Below are 25,456 nucleotides of genomic sequence, written 5' to 3'. Positions count from 1 at the left end.
ATATAAAGATTACGAACTTCTTTTACTGATGTATCGACATACGACCGAGGTTGTTTTCGATAAAAATGGCCGAGGAGTTCCGAATGAGGGATATCATGCAAATTGAGAATGCGTAGAAGGTAAATGGTAGAAATGGCCGAAAATTCCGAGCTGCATGCAAACTGGTAGAATGCCTTGTTGGGGGGATCTAAAAAACATCATTTATCAAAGCACTGAGAGTGCTGAATGCTGCAATGCCTTCATTATCCCGGCGGTAAAGTTTCCTCAATAAAAGGGGGAAAATGTGTTGAATCTTAAATCCCCGAAAGGTTGCATTTACAATGAAGTTTCTAAACTAAATCATTTGTTGATATGAATGAAGGGAGTTTATAAGGAAGTCATTGGTTGATAAAGAAGAAAGTGGTCGCTAAGTAAGTCAATGGTTGCCATGAATGTTATTGGTTGCTAGGAGGATGGTGGTTTCTAAGGAAGAATTGGTTGCTTAGAAGGTCATCAGTTGCTAAGGAAGAACATGGTTGCTAAGGAAGTCATTGACACCTCAAGAAAACATAGGCTGCAAAGTGAGAAAATGGTTGATAATAAAGTTATAGATAGCTACGGAGGTTGCTGGTTGATAAAGAAGAAAGTTGTTGCTAAAGAGGTCATGCTTTGCTAAGGAAGTCACTGGTTCTTAGGTAGTTACAAACTACTACAGGAGGTGACATACCAAATATCAACGGCCTTGTGGTTTCTGAGAAAATTTACAAATATTTTACTATAAAATAATTAATATTATAGAAAATCAAAGAATCCAATAAGTGGGGTCAGTTTGACCCAATTGACATATTTTAAACAGTTTTGGTTCTATAGACTTAAAATAGGAAATATCACTAATTGAACATGGAAGAACATTTGAGTGTATAATGTTGATTACATTTTGATCCATTTATATTTCGAAATTTGTATACCTTTTGATAACTATACTTTTGTCATAATACTTTTCATATTACATTTTTAAACGGAATTCACCACGGTCAATGTAATCAATTTACAACTGGCATTGGACCGTTTTTCATTGTTCTTTATCTCATATATATATATACCCGCTGTCTATGTACAGTATTAAGGTTTCTTTGAGACGAAACAGATACCTACAACCAAAATATGCTTTCAAGGTATATTAAATGATTATTATAAAACCATGAAAACCGATTTAAAAATAGGTGCCTTATAAATTATAGATTATTGTTCTTGGCCTATGAATACAGTTTCATGTTTAACCGTTCATTATATGTGATCCATTTTGCCTCGAGGAAATCGTGTTTTAAGAGTTGTATATATACTCCTGATGGTACAACGTGTATATGAGAAATGGAGAAATGAAATAGCGAATGCCGATTGGTTGGATTAGAGTGAGCGTAGTCTAACGTTTGTTCACTAACGGCAACGCACTAGTAACAGACAACCATTCGATAGCCAGCCAGTACGATTAGACTTTACTACTCCGAACAGATTCAATGTACTAACTAACCTTGACCCCGAACAAACAGTGGTACGTAACAGACCACTGCAGCATTCATCAGCTTGACGAGACTATACTGAAACTATCCCGAGACAACACTACTACCCCCGTCGGGCCTGATACGTCAGGCTTGGCGAATCCCGAGGAAACGTGCAAACGGTCGGTGTAGGTGTTTAGGAGAGTGTTAATGACAATACATCTAGGTCAGAATTTGAATATTTAGGTCAGGAACGGATAATTAAATTTGTGTCTCTTAATGTTTGTGGACTTCTTTTGAAACAAATTATTCCTGAATTGTGCACATATATTAATGGTTGCGACATAATTGGGTTTCAAGAAAGATATCGAAAATTTAACAATGTATTTTAAACATAGGAAAACTATTGCTAAAAGAAAATCCAGTGGAATATGCTTAGGCATAATACATGATAGATATAATTCATTCAATTAAACATATGTACAACGTTAACATGATAGGTTTGAAATCTCAGACATGAGAAAAGATCCTATAATCAATATTTTAACATAAAACTTTAACATAAGAGACTTTTACATTACACTAACATTTCACTTACACAGTGAGGATGGACTCACAACTAATTAGTAAATATTTATATAATAATTTTCATGAATAAAGCTAGATTTTAAACGTATATTATGGTATGCAAAAAAGCCAAAATGTAAACCTTTAATAAAGATCATGAAACAATATTTACAATGTTATGACGACGTTCAAATGCTTTAGAAATAAATTTGCACAAATTAAGCTGTTCGAAATAATGATGATAAATTATTTTATTTCCATAACGCCCAGTTTCAATACGTAACTGGTGAGACGAGTGTCTCAATTTAGTAAGAGGAATTCGATACTTTGAAGAAAAGTAATCCAGATACATAGAGCGTTCGAAAGAAGTTTTAAAATGTTTGTAAGTACACAAGACTGGGATGTTATGTGTAGAATTATACCAAGACTGTTTAAATTGATCAATAAGGCGTTATTTAAAAACTAAATAGAACGTGTTCACATCGACACAGCTAGGGTTTATCCAAACATTTGAAAAACCAGTTGTGTTAAGCAACAGTTTTACATTACTAGCCCAATTAGTTTTCCCTTTCGCACAATCTGATAAAAGATTATTTTACAACGTACTAACGATAATATTATCGCTATTAAGTGTTTTACACCAAACTTTTATAATTCGTGTATGTCTTTTTATATACAATGGATATCTTCCTAGTTCACCATAAATTGACACTGTCGATGTGGACTGTTTAACATGTAATAATAATTTACAAAACTTCAGATGAACCCTTTCAATTTCCTTATTTTTTCCAAATCCCCAAATTTCACAACCGTAATTAAGAACTGATGAGACAAATGCATCAAACAGTTGGCATACTGTACTTGGTTTTAAAGGCGTATTTTTATAACCATAACATCTGCAAATAACATAAGTATGAAAAATAGTTCTTCTTAAATAATACCTGAGTCAATACTATCAAATAAATTCAACTCTAGATCTCGAAAAAACAACAAAGAAAACAATATCGGAGATATGACTTCACCTTGCTTTAAAGCTGCACTCTCACAGATTTACCGTTTTTCCAACTTTTTATTGTTTTTGTCTTGGAATAAGAATTTTGTTGCGTAAATATCTGCAAAGCAATGATAAAAGACTGCTGACAAAAGATCAGATCGCAGATTTTCATATTTCCATATGTAAAGGTGCGATCTGATCTTTTGTCAGCAGTCTTTTACCATTGGTTTGCAGATATTTGCACAAAAATTTGCTCGTTCCAAGACAAAAAATAAAAATGTTGTCAAAACGTTTAATCTGTGAGAGTGCAGCTTTAAGCCTACAGAAGATTCAAATAAATCAGAAAATGAGCTACACTTCCTAACACGTGCTCTTACCTTAGGGTACATATCGCATATAATTTTCAACGTTTTTCCACGAACACATACATTACATAACTTAACCCAAAGACCACATACATTGATGTATTTTGTGTTTTGCCTCCTCCATTGGACATGTATTATGTTTATATTGTATGACACTGGTTGAATTTATAGATAATGTCTTAAAAATGTTGAGACTCTTCTCATTCTTTACACAGTTTCAATACTCTTTTTGTCATGTTTTATGACATTAGTTATACGGAATAAACCTGGACACTTGGAAACTAGACTTTATTTTCTATTCATTGAATGTCTTATCTTTTATGGATGCTATGAAAACAATGAATCAATAATCGCCGATTGTACTAATTGACACCATGCCGATAGAGATAAGGCTACGCCAACAGAACAGAGTCCATTCGTATGAAACCATTACGGTTTCACATCATAAAGATTTACAAAAAAGATAAATACAATTGTTAAGCAATAAGCAATACACGAGTATGGGTTGCTAAATATGACATATCAACCAAGTGATACTTAAATATTAAGCAATGCATGAGTTTATAAAGATAAAAGCAAGAGAACAAATCCTTATATTTCATCACATCTTGAATTTATTATGCAAAGAAAAAAAGGTCATACAGTGTTTAAATACAGTGTCAAGTGACCTCTTAGTAAGGGCCCTCCGGTTAGCGCAGTGGTTAGCGCACTCGCTTCTCACCTAGGCGACCCGGGTTCGATTCCCGACCTGGGCGCATCTGAGTTTGGTTTGTGGTCACCAAGCCGGACAAGTGGGTTTTCTCCGGGCACTCCGGTTTCCCCCTACAACAAAAGACCACTCTCTCGCGCAACATCGTGCCAACGAGAGTGACTGAGTATAAGTTATCATAACTTTCTTCACAATCGTTGTAAAATAAAATACTGTTTAAGGGCCCTCCGACAAGTACGCAGACGATAACAATACAAAAGTTATACTTGACAATCAGATAAAAAAATGCATGGAGCATAGTAAAACATAGCAAAAAAAGCAAGTATGTCAATAAATTAGTTAATTACTATTAATTGTTTACAGTGTATGATTCGGGTAGAAATAATGTATAAACTTTAAAATAATTCATTTGTAAATAACATCGGAATTTAGTAGAATAACATTCTCTATTTTAAAACTCAAACTTAGGGAAACAAAATATGTAATTATTTCCTTTACGAAATTAAAAAAACAACGTTTGTTTCGATCCATTGTCAAAACTAAATGGATTTCGCTGTTTTCCTCCTTTCTCTATTAAGAATCACATGTTTTATAGAAGTGAAATGAATTATTACAATTGATATAACTACCTTAATGCTCCTCTCAATTAATATCCGTATTAAATGAAATGCAAAACTGTTCTAACAAGCAACATAGAAGTTAGAAATTATCATACTCATTATAAATGCACAGTTTTTTCCTTTGATTTGCGTCATTTACAAAGACGATTTTGTTTTATCTATACGCGAATACTTTTTGTGAGCTTTAGTTACATGATATAAGATATTTTAGTAAATTTAATAAAGAAAAGTAACTCAAATCAACTTTTTCACTGATATGTCCAATCAAACTTAAAAGCAAAAGTATTTGCTTCGGATTTAAAACGCACAAGGAGACAAATTTCAAAATAAGTATAAATCGCAAGATATAATCAAAATTATACACTGATACTCATAATGATATTTCTTGTTTTAAGACTAACGGAAAATATTCGTATATAATGTACGGTTAAATTAAGACATTGAGAGGGTAGAAATAGTCTACTAAAAGGTCCCTTGTTAGCAAACAAATGAATGCAAAAAAAAATGCATTTTTTGAGTAGCAATAAGGGGAAATGTCAATATGTCAGATTTCATTAATTGTCTTTACTATCTCTCAATTATAAGAAACATAATTTGTGTTAAATATAAAGAAACCAGCGTAATTACACTACTGTTGATAAATGCAGGAGTAGACCAGGATGTTTTAGATGTTTTGTAATTGTTCATATTCATCCATCATATTTTAAACACAAAGAAATGATGGGATCAACTATTACGTTTTTTTATGTTAGCAGATTTTATGATTTTATTTTAATGACAATAATTTCCTATTTACGTAAGTCATTTTTCTTCCTGTAAACACCCTGTTGGTATAAAAAGGCAATTAACATAAACATTTAATCGCTTTAATACCCCCATTTCACCAAGGATTGTTTTTTTCCAACTTTTTTTTTATCTCGCCCCCTACTTTAGAATCAGTTCATCTTTCAGAAACTCACCTTAATGATATCGTGATAGACCGGGTAGCTTATACCTTGGCATTTAATGATAAGTGCTGGTAAAAAATCGCTGATAAGTTCCATCATTATGATAAGCATATTTAGCTTATACCTTGGCATTTAATGTTAAGTGCTGGTCAAAAATCGCTGATAATTTCCACCATTATGATAACCATATGTACTTATATGCTATTTATGCATGTTTATCTAATTCAACATCGACCTTACCTAGTAACAGAGTTTTCGTTGGATTTCTTTTGTTTTGACCATTTTAACAGCATAAAACTAGTACAAGAATATAATATGAAAACTCCACTTCGCAGCATTTTTTGAAGGTCTAAAATGTAAAAGCAATCAGTAATAAGGTTTTTTTTTCCTATTTGTTTTCCTATCAAATGCGTGAGCTAGAACCGCAGCACCGCAACACCGTAGCACCGCGGTAATATCACCGCAACCACGGTGCTAGCACCGAATCACCGGAATTTTACCATAGTATATTTATAAGTGTTATTTTAGTATAGCATAGGAGTTGCTCTTGGTCATGGCATAGGTCACTGAACTGCGAACCTATATCATGGCATAGGTCAATTGACTGCGATTTTAGGCGGGTTCTCTGTTTTTGATACCTTAAGGCTAATACCTTGGGCATTTTTCATAAAAATTTCAATTATGTGTAGCGGTGATACCTTGAAAATGAGAAAGGGGACCACTAAAACCTATACCACAGTATAGCCTAGGCCTCAACCTAGGTCATGGCATAGATCAATTGGCTGCGATTTTAGGCAGGCTCTGGGTTTTTGATACTTTTAGGCTGATACCCTAGGCATTTTCCATCAAAATTTCAATAATGTGTAGCGGTGATACCTTAAAAATGAGAAAGGGGACCACTGACACCTATACCACAGTGTAGCCTAGGCCTCAACCCAAGTCATGGCATAGGTCAATTGGCTGCGATTTTAGGCAGGCTCTTGGTTTTTGATATTTTTAGGCTAACACCCTAGGAATTTTCCATCAAAAATTTCAATAATGAGTGGCGGTGATACCTTAACAAGGGGACCACTGACACCTAGACCAGAGTGTAGCCTAGGCCTTAACCTAGTTCATGGCATGGGTCAATTGGCTGCGATTTTAGTCAGGCTCTTGGTTTTTGATACTTTTAGGCTTTTTTACTTAAATGATTTTACATCAAATTTTCAATATTTGTTGCGGTGATACCTAAAGAATGAGAAAGGGGACCACTGAAACCTATACCACAGTATAACCTAAGCTTTAACCTAGGTCATGGCATAGGTCAATTGGCTGCGATTTTATGCAAGCTCTTGGTTTTTGATAATTTTAGGCTTTTTAACTAAACTAATTTAACATCAAAATTTCAATATTTGTTGCAGTGATACATTTAAAATGAGAAAGGGAACCACTGACACCTTTACAACAGTGTAGCTTAGGCCTCAACCTAAGTCATGGCATAGGTCAATTGGCTGCGATTTTAGGCAGGCTCTGGGTTTTTGATACTTTTAGGCTAATACCCTAGGCATTTTCCATCAAAATTTCAATTATGTGTAGCGGTGATACCTTAAAAATGAGAAAGGGGACCACTGACACCTATACCACAGTGTAGCCTAGGCCTCAACCTAAGTCATGGCATAGGTCAATTGGCTGCGATTTTAGGCAGGCTCTTGGTTTTTGATATTTATAGGCTCACACCCTAGGAATTTTCCATCAAAGTTTCAATAATGTGTGTTGGTGATATCTTAACAAGGGTACCACTGACCCCTTGACCAGAGTGTGGACTAGGCCTTAACCTAGGTCAAAGCATAGGTCAATGGGCTGCGATTTTAGGCAGGCGTTTGGTTTTTGATACTTTTAGGATAATATCCTAGGCAATTTCCATCAACATTTCAATTTTGTGTTGCGGTGATACCTTAAAAATGAAAAAATGGGACCATTGACACCTATACTACAGTGTAGCCTAGGCCTCAGCCTAGGTCATGGCATAGGTCAATTGGCCGCGATTTTAGGCAGAATCTGGGATTTTAATATTTTTAGGCTAACACTCTAGGAATTTTCCATCAAAGTTTCAATAATGTGTAGCGGTGATACCTTAAAAATGAGAAAGGGGACCACTGACACCTAGTCCAGAGTATAGCCTAGGCCTTAACCTAGGTCATGGCAAAAATCAATTTGCTGCAATTTTAGGCAGGCACTGGATTTTTGTTATTTTAAGGCTAATATCCTAGGAATTTTCCATAAAAATGTCAAGTATGTGTAGCGATGATACCTTAAAAATGAGAAAGGGGACCACTAACAACTATACCACAGTGTAGCCTAGGCCTTAACCTATGTCATGGCATAGGTCAATGGGCTGCGATTTGAGGCGGGCTCTTGGTTTTCGATACTATTCTAGGCATTTTCCATTACAATTTCAATTATGTGTACATTGTCGACGACGAATTTGTCCTTGTTCATCCTGGTTCGCTGTATTACATGTACTAGGGTTTTAAAGGAGAATAAGCTTTCGTGTTACAAATCTTCCTTGTATTAATTTGGTGACAGTGTCAACGCTTAACAATGTTCGCAACATGTAAATATATTTACCTGCGATCCTTGTATTGTTAGTCAAAATACTTACCACTAGACAATGGATCCGCCTCTAAACCGCGTGTAAGACGTTTGTCTTTACCAGTCGGCGTATTACCTGTGACCTGCGCAGAATCTCTACCATAATAGAGGAGTAGGGAGGTCCTATGGAAGATGTTCAAAAAGATCTTAAAACGTAAATGGTTTGAATACCTTCAATATATATATATATATATATATATATATATATTTATATATATATATATATATATATATATATATATATATATATATATATATATATATATATATATATATATATATATATATATATATATATATATATATATATATTGAAGGTATTCAAACCATTTACCATATATATATCCGTGGTCTAGAACACTGAACAGATGTATATATATATATACATCTGTTCAGTGTTCTAGACCACGGATCCGCCACTAATCGCCAGCTCTCCGGTGGCCCCAATTTGTACCGTACTAGTACATATGTGATACCGTAGTCCTGCCGATGTACTAACGATGTGCTATCTTTCCTAGCGATGTGGTACCGAACTAATACCGTACATTGGCAACATCAGCGCAACGGTATCACTCTGTTATAGCTCCGGTCAGCGATGGTACATCGGTAGGACGACGGCGGCGCTTCAGTATTATAGATATGTGGTTTTTCGGTAGCAGATCGGGTCTTACGCTGGTACTGCATCAGATGTAATTGTGTAAGTGCTTTCTCGACGGAGCTCCGATTTTCTCAGCTTGTATATTGTGTGCTTCGGTTTAGTACCGGCGATAGGTAGTGTGTGACAGACCCTTAATAAAACCGGTAAAATGGACAGGCTCTTAATGTAACGATGATATAGTTACACATAAGGTTCCGTGGGTCTCTGGTTCTAACTTGACCTATGGCGACTCATTCAAGTTTCATTTCTATTACACTGAATAAAATTATCAATCCACATATGGATTATTCCGTCATCACAGATTCACCTTTAGACATTATGTTTCTTATGAAAAACAATATATGACAATACAATATCCTTTATTTTAATCTAATATATACATATGTATACCTGTGTTAACATATATATATTGCGTTTTCACATGCTTTTACTTAAATGTAAACTGTGATATAATAAAAGAATATTGAGTTGAGTTGAGTCCAGTGTGTGTATACCAAGTGATAAATTACGTCATATATTCTACGTCGGAAGGCAACATTTTGCTTAAAATGAAGACTTAAATCAAAAATAACCTTTCTTTTACAACACCATTTTTAATGAAACAAAAGGCAGTCTATGCCGCTTAAAGAGTCCTGCATTTGATTTACTACCGAAATTTGATAAAGTCATTAGTTTTATCAAACACTTCGACAAACCTGTTTCCAAAATAATGTTATGACAGTGCTCCGTCAGACGGCCGTATTGTGAAAAGGTTTGTCGAGGTGTTTAAAGAAACTAAACTCTCAATTAAACTCTGGTAAAAGACCGAAGGCAGGGCTCTGTATGCGGCGTAGACTGCGCTTTATTTCATACAAAATGGTGAAGAAATAGTGAAGTTATCTTTGTTTAAAGTCTTTTTTTCAAATCAAAATATTGCCCTCCGACGTAGCATTTATGACGCAATTTATCACGTGGTATACACACACGAATTCAATTCTCATTAAGTATGAAATACCCACTAATCTCCGTCGGGAGGGACAAACAAAGCCTAGCGGAGAAATAAACTATAGCTCGCCTAAAGCGACTCTCCCGCCAGCGTCGAACACAATCACTGCATTTCTGTATTTGTTGAGATATCTAAATAAATCATTATATTAAGACATATTTAAGGTTATGATGTTGTTTGTTCTCAAGATGATGTGTTAAATTAATTTTACGTTTAAATACACTGTCAGGTTGCACATTGACATTTCATTTGAGGTTAATAAAACAAATTAGGTCGCCTACTCTTATTGTATTCGTTGAACTGCGAGTGATCTACGAAAAATCTTCCGTAATATAACTTTTATTTTAACAATAACACACTGAAATTATTAGAAAAAAAGATAAAAATCGTGTGTTGTGTTTGGTGAGACACAAATTGATATCAGTAGAGAACAGTAACATTTTGTAATGACGGAATTAAGGTTTCATTAAAACTTTGATAATAGAAGTACATAAACTCCTACTGACCGAACTGTTTGACCTTCTGACATGATTCATCGGCAAACCTCAATTTGGGAGCACCGCATCATAATGTACGTACGAGCGACTTGTTTGTGTTCACGATCTTCTGTCGTTGGTCAGTAATAAATATTGACACACAGCCACAACCAGAATAACTGTGAACACATCGACATCATGTGGAAAATTTGCATCTTTTGGAGTTTTGTGATTTATTCTCAAGTATGCACCGGCTAAATTGTTTAAAAATTTTGCATTTTATATTTAGTAAAGAATGAAAGCAAACTTCGTATAAGATAAAACGACACTGAATTAACTATTTGAGTGCTGTACTGGGCATTAGAATCTATAACTAGCATTCTTGGATAAAATTGTCCTCTTGAAGAATTACTACATAACTAGATTTGTTGCTTTTGAACCTATACAGGTACTTTCATTTAAACTTGATCCTGTGTCTCTTTCAGACCGTGCATGGTGACGTCCAGTGCACGATAGGCTCAAACCAGCGACCCTGTCCGGCGGACTTCTGCTGCGTGCATGACGACTTCTTGTTTCCGGACACGATATGCAAGCGCATGGGAAATGCGAACAGCCAATGTTCCACTAAGCTATCGGACTTTGAGTGCCCGTGCAAGCCTGGGCTCATGTGTGCCAGTAACCGCGCCGGCCAAATAACGTCACTCTTCGGTCGATGTTATCCTAACGCGACCACAATCGCGCCAAACACAACCGTAACGCCATCCCCTTCCGTCATCATCACCAATATAACCACCGCAAGCACTACCACTACAACTGACATGAGTAGCAGCACCAGTTCTACCACTGGTAGCAGCACCAGCTCTACCACTGATAGCAGCACCAGCTCTACCACTGGTAGCAGCACCAGCTCTACCACTGGTAGCAGCACCACCTCTACCACTGATAGCAACACAACCTCTACCATTGATAGCAGCACCAACACAGTTTCTACCACTGCTACTACATCTACAGATACATCAACAACTCCAAGTATAGTCACCACGATAACGACGAAGATGCTGTCAACATCACGCACTGTTCCGTCTTACACTCGATCTTCACCATCTGTCGGCATTGGCGCAGCACGTGTCACCTCGCCGACAACAAAACCGTCCGCTACTACCATGGCAACCACTGATAATGTTGATACACAATCAGCACCAACAACCACGCTGTCTAGCTTATCAAGCATTAGTGACATAGGACACAAAAACAGTGGCTATATGACCATGACAACGGTTACCATAGATACATCGGTTATTACAGAAACGAGCACCTCTGAACGCAAGACCAATCGCGGCGTTGGTAACGACAGGAAATCCACAATGCCTGCTATGAAGATTTGGCCAGTCGGCTGATATATATGCGTTCACACTGAAAATGGAATATGATTTTAAACCATTCAAAGGAGATTATAACTTTAACCAGATAGCATGTTCTATAGTAAGTTATAACATATAGTTAAGTGTTGATAACTAGTCGATTTTAGCACTTTAACTTGAAACCTCTAAATATGTCTCATTCTACGATCGATTGCTTTAATGGACGTTGATTGACAATTTTGGATTTCAGAAAAGAGATAGAGGATAACTGTTTGTTTCAGTAATATATTTCACCGAGTGAGCACCAACAGGTATTTATATAATGTATTTTACAAGTGGCGTAGCCAGTTTTGAAATGTTCAAGAAAATTCTATGTAAAACTCCTTTTTTATATTAAGGAGGCGAAGTTTGGGGTTGTCTGTATGTGGATGTAATAGAACGATTGTCATACACCAATTTTGTTTTAAATTATTAAAACAACCGGAAGTTATACATAGCGAGTATCGGGAAAGGCAAACAAAATGAGACCTATCAACTCCGTGATTGCTGAGTTTGTTGATGCTACGTCAAATTGATAACAAGTATGTAAATTGTTCTCTGTAAATCCAAAGATTCTAAATGCACATTATTAAGGTAGTATCCAAACAACAATGTCTCGTGACTGTGCGATGATGACTTCTGTTTACAATAAACAACAATGTTTGTAACCAGGCCCTTTTTGTTATTAGTTTTTATTTAATAGGATAGTATCACAATGCCAAAATATTGTATTGATTTGGTGGCCTGAACAGATTAGGACAAACCATTTTTATTTTAAGAACTTTTACGATGGAATGAAAATAGATACTGAACAAAACTGTTATAAAGTGCTTCTTAAATCCCTTACACTTCGAAACATACAGCAACAAATAACTGTTTTACCTTTGCAAACTACTTTACAACAATAACGGACGGTGACATTTTCGAAAGTTAACACATTTAGCCTCACCCACATACATGTACTTTTTGGATTCAGAAAGATCATTGGTAAGAAAGTATAAATAATTGTGTTACAAGTACCTATAACATAGATAACCTATATGTAACGGTTTTCACAGATACGGGACATTATCTTCTATTTAATCTTCGTCGACGCTGTACACGATGATGAAGTGTTGTATATATAGCTGATATATTCATTTACAAGTAATCTATGTAATTGTTATGCATTTGTGATATATATATATATATATATATATATATATATATATATATATATATTGTTTTGTATTTGTTATCTATACTGATATGTTTTACGATGGAGAATCAAGCTGTTGTAATGACGAATATAATGGAGCAGATGCGTTCAACTTTTAAAAGAGATATGATTTTTATTTAAAATTTGATCTTAACATATTTGCTGTGCAGTGAATGCGCATTCATAAAACCTTTAAATCGGTATTTTATTTTGTCATCATCTTTCACTCGAAATGTAGCCAACCTTCTCAATTATGTTTGCGAATACTACGACTCTATTCGTCATCGTGTGATTTTATGTTCTATATTGTTGCACATTTGAGATAAATATTTATATATATTTGTGATCAATATTGTTCTGTTTGTGTGATGCAATAAACTATGATCTGAAATGTGTATACGTGTATTTAACTTCTCATCAGAAAATTAAGATACAACAATTTACCTCTGTTGTCAAAACGATACGGGAATCTGTTACTACACACGCACGCACGCACGTACGCACGCACACATCATCACCATCATCATCATCATCATCATCATCATCATCACCACCACCACCACCACCACCACCACCACCACCATCATCATCATCATCAGCAGCAGCAGCAGCAGCAGCAGCAGCAGCACCACCACCACCACCATCATCATCATTATCATCATCAGTAGCAGCAGCAACAGTAACTGTAGCAGTACAAGCACCAGCAGCACCCACTAGCAGCATCACGATCATCATCACCATCATCATGATCATAAATAGTAGGCATATTTGAAAACAAATAACTGATTTCGTCACGTTTATCAAACGGTAAAACTTAGATTACATTATAACCATGTACACAGTGACTAGTAGAGAAACTTATCTCCATTGACGTCTTTGCAGCATTGAATTCACGTCATGTCTGCTAATAAGGTATTAATTGGCATATAAGACATGGATCTATCATATTAATGAAAATGTGGTTTGCTTACATTTTAAATCTTTGGATAAGCATGCTCTTAATGCAGGTTGGTTCTTAGTTATATGAATAATCTTCTTGCAGCACAATACTAGTGCTTTAAAACATACGACGGGCAATGCAACAACTTCACATTGAAACCTGCTGGAAGGCAATTCAAGCATCTGACGCGTTCATACAAGCCCTTATGGCAAGCCCATGGTGATTGATGATTTATCAGTGAATTAAAATTAAGCGCGTTTTTTTTAAACAATAACAACTTTTATATCCACTTTATACATATAATACAAGAACATTGTTTGTTTCAGTTTACTAGGATCGATATATATTTTCTATTTTGTTTGCAGTAAAAAGATAACTTGTTGGTTGTTGTGCACAAAAAGCTGAATATAGATGCGATCTTACACTGTAACAAACACTTAACATCTTCTTAATGCGGTTAATGGTGAACGAGGTTGTCGTTTTTTTTATAGGAATTATAACAATTATAATGATAACCCCTTCCTAAACTTTGTCACCTCTTGTAACGTTTTTAAGACCCAAATCCACTCCGAGTCACGAACAGGATTCCAGTGAGATGTAACACAGGCTTTGTGTGATAATTTTGAATAGTAGCAACTGAAAATAAAGTGTTTATTTCACAATATTCATTTTTTTGCAAACTAAAATATCACGGTAACACCAATGTCCTTTGAATCCGCTAATTGCCATTGATATGCGGGCTGATTGTGCATGCTGAGGGTATATAAACTCTATTGGACTATGTACTCTTGTTAGTATATTGGGTTTAGTAAGGCATTTTCAGAATGCAAAAACCTTCCTTAGCTGTTTATTTGCAGGCGGTATGTGGACAGAACTGTACTACTGGTACGGACACGCCCTTCTGCCCGTCCGGATTCTGCTGTGTTCACGACGAGTTCCTGCTATCGTCCATCGTCTGTAAACCGCTGCCCACCTCCGGGAGTCGCTGCACCACCAAGGCCTCCGATAACGAGTGCCCGTGCGAGACGGGTTACATGTGCGCAAATAATGCCAACGGTGACGTCACTTCCGTGTTTGGAAAATGCTACCCAAACGTTACCAACACTACCACAACCACAGAAACGCCGTCGACGGAAACCTCAACAGCATCGTTGACATTCTCAATAATCACAACCACAAAAAATGATCCAACCTCCTAGCAAACAACTATAGCTTCCAAAAAGAAACAACGAAAAACGAATCAAGGGGAACCTGGATATCTATTCTGATAAAATTGAACAAGGCTATAACAAATTTTGTTTTGACTCACTTTGAACTATTGTGTAGATGTTTAATCAATTTGCATATACACATGCCACATGGAATTATTGTTTGTATTTGAAATTCTTCCTATGTAAATCCAAAATTATTCCAGAAATCTGTCAGTTGTTAGTATCTGAAGTGTTAAGTAACGAAACAGACAACCTTTGGCCTACGAACATGGATTTCGTTCTAAACCGTTACTGCATAAATACAATATATTAGGAAGGTCGTCTTTAAACCATTGGAGAATTAGAATACTTATGAAGTTTGCTCGAGACGTTTTTGAAGGTTAAAAAAGGAAAACAATGTGTTCATGTCTTTATTTTTTCATGCTCCCTGAAAAAAAGCTTATTCCGGGCGATTTATCTCAACCCTTACTTTAGAATATTTTAAAAACTCACCTTAAGAGATTATGATTGACCGGGTAGCGTGTATCTTTACATTTAAGGCCTCAGTGTCACATAGGATTGAATAATTAGAGAACAAAAATGAAAGTGAGTATGTAACTATGACAGAGTCTCATGTGATGTCTGATAAACTCCCGAGGTCCAATCGATGTTTTAATAGTAAAAAGAAATGTTTGGGAAATACCAACGAAATTCCAAACTTGATCACTGACTAACTTATATGCTAATGAGGTAGATAAGTGGGCGGAGCATAGCGCTTTACACACAGTACCTGAGCAGTTGCCGGAATAGACTGGAGAAATAACTAGAGAAATACTGAACATTTTCATATGTAATTTCACATATAGAAATTAAGCTCCTGTTTCTAAAAATGCAAGTATTTTCGAATGAAAAACTATCAATGCTGTTTTTGTCATGTTTTTATAAAATGCACCTTTTTGTGTATGACGAAAAAAAGTGTGGCAAATCATTAGGAGTATTAAAACTAAGATAACAAAAGCTGTAACCCAAATGTTGATATTTGCTTAAATTTCGTTTTTGAATACTAAATTTCATATAAGCGTAAACAGGGCTGTTGTTGCGTAATTGGTTGACATTATTACGTGATGTTATCATTGTATGGTTAACGAGATGGCTGGTGGTCTAGTGGATCAGATGCCGATTATCAAGGATGGTTTTTCGTCAACATTACCGGCATGGGTTCGCACTCACTTCATCCAATATGCTTTATTATACTATAACAGTATTTTTTCTGTAATTTCGATATTATAGAGTAAAACTATGATAGAATTACTGTTTTCAGATGCACAACATGGAAATTTTTTTAAACCCTTAAGGTCTTAAATAAGATTATGACGTTGTGTGCGCTTAATTTTGATTATACTTAAAGTAACTTTCAGATTTGTTGCATTTTGTTATTGCGATAAATGCACTTTTGAGGGATTAAAAATGTAAAAAAAAAGTTATGAGATGTCATTACGGCCTACATACAAAAATAAGTTTACAACAGTAAAACATAATGGGACTATAAGGTAAAGTGCTGGTAAAAATCACTTGAAAATATTCGTTGAAAGAATCATAAAAATAACCCTTCACCGCATCCTTTGAAGGTCTTACATCTAAAACTATAAATAAAACAGTTATTAGTTTTTCTCATAAATTATAACCGATATTTCTCTTTTCGGTGTTTATCACCAAGAAAATCAAAATCTTGGAAACTAACCTATAATTATAATTATTGATAATTCACTGAGTGGGAATGGACACCGGATATAGCTCGAAAAATGATCAATCAATAAGCATTTGATTCTGATACATGGTAAGTTTTTTGTTATTATTATTTTATTTTATAGCGATATTTATCAAATTCGAAGAGCTTCGAATAGATCAATCCTGTGCAATACACGACTATAATGGAAATGTGTCTCCTCTTTTGTATAATAGCAAAATTCTCGCCGAATGTTGCATGATCGCTCACAAATGTTCAGTTATGTGGTACGATTTCAAACATAAAACAACAAATAGAAAATAAGAATGAAAACTGAATCGAGCGATTTCATTATAATTACAGCATCTAATATTGTGTGTGATATCAATACGATATGTTTTGTTGTTATGGAGATATTCATCCTTTTTGATGACCTGAAGATGAACCGGGGATAGCTGAAGCATATAAATAACTGCACAGGGGATAGCTATTAACTGTACTGAGGATAGTTGCGATGTATTTATATTAACGAGACTGTGATGATGGTTACGTCTTCTTAACTCTATGCAAGCTCAGGGAAAATTGTCCAATGTTGTCCATATCGAGAAATTAGAGCAATAATGTTACTGTTATATGTATAGTATACCTTACATAAATGTGTCCCTTGTTTGTATATATAAATAAAGATGATCGGTCCATATGTCTTTGCATTCTAATGAAAATTCAGTTTTATATCATCAGCTGTCCATATCATAAATATAATATTGACCGGTGACGTCATACAACTAGTAAGTGCGGCTTTCTATTTTCACAACGACGTAGAAAAGTCGCAAGAAAACTTCATTAGCTTTGTTTAATAAAACACGCCTACAGCGCTTTAAAAGTATTTAGTGGTAATATAAAAGGTTCGGTATAATATAAAAAATATTTACATTACACTTCGGGCACCAGTCAATTGCAACCACGGCCCCCCAGGTCCTGGGGTATACCGGGGATAGCCGAGGAAAAGGGCCTTGTTTTTACTTTTCATGTGCCCCCGCAGGGCCGGGTGACCGCGGTGGTTTTGTCATAGCGCCAAATTTAGCGGAGATTGGGCCTTATGTAGAGTCTCTGGGGTGTGGGGGCATTTGGTCGGGGTTTAACCATCAGTTTGTTCCCGCAGGGCGGGGATTTTACCCGGGGTTGGCTGGACCGAAAGTCAAAGTCCCGGCTATTTTTGCAACGTTTTTGCACACTAAGTCATCAATAATAAATAATATATTGTGATCAAATTTTGTTCACTTGAAGCTGTTTCTAAGCTTGGATCGATGTTGCTATTACTGGACATGGTCTCAGCTCGTTCACTTTACCGAGAAACTAATTATTGTGACCAACCTTGAAATATAAGCAGCATGCATACACATGTAAACGTTCATTTAGGAGGACATGTACCAAACTCATTGATAACTTAAGTTTATTCAATAATTTGTCATTACATTGTACTCTCACTTTTGCAGATAATTTGAAAAATGGATTTGACGGATGCATCCATGGATTTGTCAGCGGTAACTGTGACTGAGGATAATGGAAAAAAGTTTGTGTGCAGCATATGTACCTATTCAACTGACTACAAAAGCAACCTAAAAAGGCATATGAATGTACAAAGAGACATACCAAGGACCAGCACTCCAAAATCTAAAGAAAAGGCGAATGAAATATCGAAGCCATTAAATATTATGTGTATTGTATATATACTGTTATTGTGTTACGATCATCTTGGTCCATTTTTACATGCTATCCCCAGTACACATTGCTCAACTTTGAAACTATCCCCAGTACACAAAACGGCTATCCCCGGTACAGTATCGTGAACATTTGTAAGGGCATATCTTTAACAGTTTAAAAGTTACATTGCCAGTTTTTACAATAAACATAGTTTAGCTTATGCTTGTAAAATCCTTCGATTCAGATTTCTTTATTTATTCGATATATTTCCTAAGATTACAATACTTGTCGAAATTCTGTGAGTTTTGAGGTGATCATCACAGATTTAAAGTAACATTTTTCATGGTCTGCTAATTTTTAAGCATTATAAAGCACATCATAGGCCAAATTTAGCATTCAGCTATTAGTTCAAACACTTGTTTCATTTGTGGATACGGTAGATAATCGTTAACACAGCAAGATCTTACCTCTGGTCTAGAAAAACAACAGCATATTGGTATGTTTACTTATCACTTTTTGAGCTATATCCGGTGTCCATTCCCACACAGTTTAATTGTAACTCTATTTGTGATTTGACAGCATTTGTAATTTAGTGCATTATTCCTTTCAGACAACTTAAACTCAATGTATACTTTATTTTCATATCTGTATTCATTATGTGCCTGCACAAAGCCTCGTTATACTTTACATTTATAATTTCCTCATGTTTGTTAGCTATGTTTGCATTTAGTGTATGAAATAATCTTTGAAACTTTGAACTTCCTAAACAAAACAATTTAAGGCCGCACGACCGCTAACTTTACGCCGCTAGGCCACTAGACTTGGTCGACTTCTTGGAAAACTGTTGATAATCACTTCAGGGTGATAATTTTTGCATAAAAAGCATTACTTGTTATTGGTTTTTGAAGAAAACGCATATAAAATGCTTTCAAATAGAAAACAATTTTAGGCCACTAGACCGCTAACTTTACACCGCTAGGACGCTTAACTGCTTGGTCATATTTTTTGAAAATTGTTGATAATCGCTTTAGGATGTTTATTTATGAATTAAAAAAATAATAATTTATCATTGCTTTCCAATGACCGTACTGTACAGTTTTTTATAATGTTCATATTTTACCATCGCATATTGATCATACGTGCATGCGACATACCGATAGTTTTAAATACTGTCATCTAGCTACATATGTATTTTGATAAGCATTTGACCACTTTGGACCGTTCTGGTTCTTTTGCTTTTCATCCATCGCTTTTATTTCTTTCTATATGCAATGCTTAGACAATATCAGGGATATCATGCAAATTGAGACTGCGTAGGTTAAAGGGAAGCCTGAAGCCATCTTTGGTTGCAACCTCAATCAAAATGCTGAAAGCACTGATGGAGTAGGGCTTCATATATGGGACAAGTTGAAAACTGTGATAAGCATTGAACAATACATAAATTGCTTACACCACAAGGAAGCAACGTTGAATGAGAATACTTTGAACAGGAAACAGGAGAACCGCATGCAAAATGGTAGAAGCCTCGCAAGGGAGTTTGAAAAAACGTCATGGTTTCAAAGTAAGTATGAATCAATGAAATTGCTAAGGTTGTCATTTGTAAATACGGAAGTCATAAGTTGGTGGGAAAGTCATGTTTGCTTGTAGTCATTGGTTGTTATGGATGTAAGTTGCCGCTAAGGAAGTGAGTGGTTGTTAAGGAAGTCATTGGTTGCTTAGGGAGTAAGTGGTTGTTAAAGAAGTAAGTGGGCACTAAGTAAGTCAATGGTTGCCATGAAGGTCATTGGTGTCTAAGAAGTAAGTCATTGGTTGCTATGGATGTAAGTAGTAGCTAAAAAGTAAGTGGTTACTAAAGGAGTAACAATCGACTAAATAGGTCAATAGTTCCAAGGATGTAATTGGTTGCTTAGATGTTGGTGGTTTCTAAAGAAGACTTTGGTTGCTTAGAAGGTCATTGGTTGCTAGGGAAGAACATGGTTGCGAAGGAAGTCATTGATCGCTATAAAAATCATTGGTTGCCTACTGAGATAGTGGTTGATAATGATATTATTGATAATAATAATAATAATAATAATAATAATAATAATAATAATAATAATAATAATAATAATAATAATAATAATAAAATAATAATAATATTAATAATAATAATAATATTTTACTTTATGAGAAAAACTATTATAGTAAATCAGAGAATCCAGGAAGTGGGGCCAGTTTGACCCAATGTACATATTTTGAACAATGTTGGTCAAGAACAAGAAAATAAGCTTGGTCATTCTTGTATTGTCTTCTGAAACCGCCTCGATGGCTCAGTACCTCATCGGTTGCTTCATGATCCCCCAACGTACCAACATTGCGAAAGAAGATGTTGACAATTGATACCAGTAGCTTCCTTTTCGGGGACTCCGATTAAATTGGCACCGTGACATTTAGAATGCTCAGTATTTGTTTAAAACCCATGAAACGTGTATTACGTGTGTCAGTACTTTACATTGGGCAGCTTCTTAACACCCGGCACATGTCTATTTAAAAGAGCTAGAGTTTTGCAAAAGTAATTCACTGTATACTAGAACAGTGTTTCAATACTTCAATTATTAGATGTGACTGGAATTGCAGCAACTTTGAACTCAAGTCTTGATGGCGTTTCAGCTGGTCAAGCCATACTGCAGTCTTTGTATGTGGGGATTGGTTCATATACTTTCAATAAACAAATGGTTCTTAAAAAATGGTGCATAAGAAATAACGATATGTACATGCAATTTTCCTGCCCACTCCATCCAAGCCGTAGTTCTTTGGTCTTCTTGGGATTATGTGTTATATGAATGATATGACTATGAATTATTTTTCATCTTTTGCATCCGGCGCACGCCCCCCCCCCATAAAATCGTCCAAGCTAACTTGGGAAGCAAGTGAGAAGGTATACCCCTTAGTAACGCCCCCTACGTCAAATCCTTGATCCGCCCCTGGTTATTAAATAAATAATGATAATTCATTAAAACTGTATAAGATAAGTTATTTATCATGGAGAAAAGGACAAAAAATGCGAAATCCATTGAGTTTGGACAATATTTTCTAAACAAAAGTTGTGGTCGTTTACTTTAGTTTCAAATGGAAAATTAAAAACCTGTTTTGTTATCCTGGCATCTGGGAAAGGGACCAATAGCATCCTACTCTCAGCTAATATTGAGTTTTAAAATAGATACTTCTTTTCCCTTGTAACAAAGTTTGGATGTTATTGAGTAATAAATTCTGTTAATGCTTACACATTAAATTATGTCTACCTGAATCGAATGTGGCGTTTAAATAATAAGGAGCTATTTTTATGTTATATTTGCTTAAACTGTTATGGGTAACCGCTACAACTTTCAATTCTATCTTTATCTGATTGTCAAGTATAACGTCTGTATTTTCTCATCGTCTGCTTCTGCGCACTTGTCTGATGGCCCTTACTAAGGGATCAAGTGACAAAGCAGGCTTAGAGTCAATTTGTCAAGTGCACATCCGAAACCCTCGATCTGAATACACAAGCCAATCACAAGCCAAGATGTTGTTCGGTTTAAAGTCGCCAGATTAAATATTCATTACTGTACATGTATGTGAACATGAAAACTGTCAGACGGACAGAACGCCTTACAAATGTCACGTAACAGAGTTTAATACTATAGAATGTGACGTAATACGTTATAATTAAGATATAATTAAGATTTAATTAAATGGATATGTGTCTACATACTGCATGTTTAGTAATGTAGGGCATATTTGATTGTCATTTGAATATGAAGATGGTTGACAGCCGACCTGGTACAAATGTACAAAATGGTCATGTTAATTACAAAAACGTGTATTCCTGTGGTTGTAAAGCTGTCATAGGTAGACAACAAATTAGTACAAATTAGTATAAAAGAGATGATTTGGGATGTGAAAACAGAGTTTTTGTTAGGCACGGAAGGAGACCGGCCTTGGGTCCTTAATGGACGGCAGTTAGGATGCGGGATTACCTTAAATGTCATGCTGTATTATATACTGATTATTATACTTAGAAAGAACGTTGAACAATAAAGACTTAGAACACTTGAACAGTTGTTGGTTGGTTACTGAACGAACTATCACGAAAGCTAAGTGAGCGTTGGCGTTACGCCACACGTAAAAGTTTGGCGCCTGCTGACCGAAGATATTCAAGAACAGGGTTGACGTGGAACACAACAGCGAAGTACTTATGACTATTGGATCACATTTGATATGAAGATTAAAAAGGTACATGATGACAACTGCGGTTCGAGTGACTATGGACATTGCAGCGCGACCAGGCCACGGGACAAAAGTTAGTGACATTTTATTACTTTGTATTTCTTGCCTAGATATGACATGTGTTGCTATAATTTTGGGATATTTAACGGGGCAAAATTTTAAAGTTTTGGATAATAAATGCAATCAGAGCAAAGCTGTTTTTTTGAAAGAACCCCTAAGTAATCTAATTTCTGACTTAACAACGTTCTACATTATTAAGTACAATAAAACCATTTGATTTAAATAAGAATAAACTAAAGAATGAGTATTTAAGGTAACAAAGATAAAAATATTGAGAAATTCGATAAAAAAAAAAGTAAAACAGGTGTGAAAAAAACGTTGTTAAATGCAAACGAAGAATCATTTAAGTACATTATTGAATAACTAGATGAAAAAGAAAACTAAGTCATTTAAGGACATTAATTGAATAATTAACATGGAAAGAAATGTAATTAAGAATTTGAGTAAACTTATTTAGCAGGTCTAACATTAATGAAAGTTGCATAAATACAAAAAAAAATAATGACTTATACTCAGGGTTTAGTGCAAACACTGAAGATAATACAAAATGAAATATTTTTTATGTCGAAGAAGGAGACAAATGGCAGGTTTCATTACTTCAGTTGTCATGTAACTGTAAATAATTGTCAAACACATCAGATAGGTAAATGAATGCAATGTTACCTGTAATTAACTTGACATTAATGATATGAAATCATTAAAATTAAGTAAGTTTATATTCTTGTAAATAATTGTAGTATTTTGTCAATATATCATTTTATATAATTTTGAGTAAATTGGTGATGGTTTTAAAGTTGTAAAAATCATATAAATAAATCATTGTTTGGATCATAGTAAGGTCTGAGAGAGAAAGCGTGCAAAACGAAAAGTAATTTCTTAGATGTCATTATATAAGTGTATCGCCTGAATACGGCAAGTAATTTTCAATTTCGAAATCACTAATTAAATTGTTTGTTAGGTAATAAGTAATCTAATTAAATTATTTAAGTAACTCACAGATTAGTTTGGTAAAACTAATGAATCAATTATAAAGTTGTAAGTTATCCGATGATAAGCATGATGGTAACATGTTAAGCTAGAGTTTAGCTTTCTTATAACTATGAAGATGTACAAAGTTGATAGTACAAAGTTGTACAAAGATAAACAAAGATAGTGGTCAAGAAAGACCAGGTTTCTTAAAAGTGATTGGAGATGATACGTTCAAGATATTGAATTTCAACAAAATTGTTGTACTCCTGTGAAGTCACATTAGGGTGTGAGTTATTTAATAAATTAATTGAATCACTTATGTATTAGTTTTCTTAAAATAATGGAATAATTATGAGATTAAAAGTTGTCAAATGATAAACATACCGAATCTTCAATCTTGTTCGAAATATCTGTTAGATATCTGCTGATAAGCAGGACAGAACGGAAGTAATGCACATGTTGAATAAATGGGTGTTTTAGTGTGGTAAAGCTAACATATAAGCTTTGTAAAATATTGCATAAAAAGGTTCTTAATAAAATAAAATGTCGTTCATGAAAATAAAACGTTCACAGAAAACTTAGGACAAACATTCATTAAATCGAACATACAAAACACTTACACGCAGATACAGTAATTAATTATAAATGGGGCCACTTTCAAAATATAAGCTTGCTTGAAAATATCAACACAAAATTTCATTTTCATTTTCTAATTGTTAACTATGTTTATTAATTACCTGAGGGCTAATTACCAATTAGTCTATATTATGTCAGACATTTTGACAAATAACGTGTCAGTTTACTTTCTATTGCTTACGAAAAGAAAATCTTGCATTAAAAAGGGACGGTATCTATACAATTTGATATCATTGTTTGGGATTTAGGCACAGATTTTCTTTTGCGTATTTTTTGTCGGAAATACAATTTGATATCATTGTTTGAGATTTAGGCACAGATTTTCTTTTGCGTATTTTTTTATTTTTTTTTGTCAGAATTACTTTTTTTAATTTACCTGTTTGGGGTTGAGAAACATAGTTTCTTACGATTTTATTTATCTATTCAATTATAACCATTGTTTGGGGTTGACGCAAAGATTTTCTTAAAAATCTTGATAAAAAAGGGACGAATGTCACGTAACAGAGTTTAATACTATAGAATGTGACGTAATACGTTATAATTAAGATATAATTAAGATTTAATTAAATGGATATGTGTCTTCATACTGCATGTTTAGTAATGTAGGGCATATTTGATTGTCATTTGAATATGAAGATGGTTGACAGCCGACCTGGTACAAATGTACAAAATGGTCATGTTAATTACAAAAACGTGTATTCCTGTGGTTGTAAAGCTGTCATAGGTAGACAACAAATTAGTACAAATTAGTATAAAAGAGATGATTTGGGATGTGAAAACAGAGTTTTTGTTAGGCACGGAAGGAGACCGGCCTTGGGTCCTTAATGGACGGCAGTTAGGATGCGGGATTACCTTAAATGTCATGCTGTATTATATACTGATTATTATACTTAGAAAGAACGTTGAACAATAAAGACTTAGAACACTTGAACAGTTGTTGGTTGGTTACTGAACG

General features: G+C 34.8%; 1 protein-coding gene across 1 annotated transcript; it reads left to right on the top strand.

Moving 5' to 3' along the window:
* The first annotated feature begins 13,978 nt into the window (after positions 1–13,978).
* LOC128239406 (uncharacterized) lies at positions 13,979–15,572 on the top strand. The gene is made up of 2 exons (XM_052956033.1): positions 13,979–14,035; positions 14,826–15,572. Exons 1-2 carry the CDS (start codon positions 13,979–13,981, stop codon positions 15,165–15,167), a joined length of 399 nt encoding a protein of 132 aa, XP_052811993.1. The 3' UTR covers positions 15,168–15,572.
* The last annotated feature ends 9,884 nt before the right edge of the window (positions 15,573–25,456 follow it).

The sequence above is a fragment of the Mya arenaria genome, chromosome 6 (assembly GCF_026914265.1).
Source record: "Mya arenaria isolate MELC-2E11 chromosome 6, ASM2691426v1".
Taxonomy (NCBI): domain Eukaryota; kingdom Metazoa; phylum Mollusca; class Bivalvia; order Myida; family Myidae; genus Mya; species Mya arenaria.
This window is presented reverse-complemented; position numbering and strand designations above follow the sequence as displayed.

What these genes read in the sequence shown, in the direction of transcription:
- LOC128239406 (XM_052956033.1), top strand. Translation starts at nt 13,979, where the DNA reads ATGAAAATGTGGTTTGCTTACATTTTAAATCTTTGGATAAGCATGCTC. An exon ending in TAAGCATGCTCTTAATGCAG is followed by an intron (nt 14,036 to 14,825) that starts GTTGGTTCTTAG and finishes GTTTATTTGCAG; the next exon opens with GCGGTATGTGGACAGAACTG.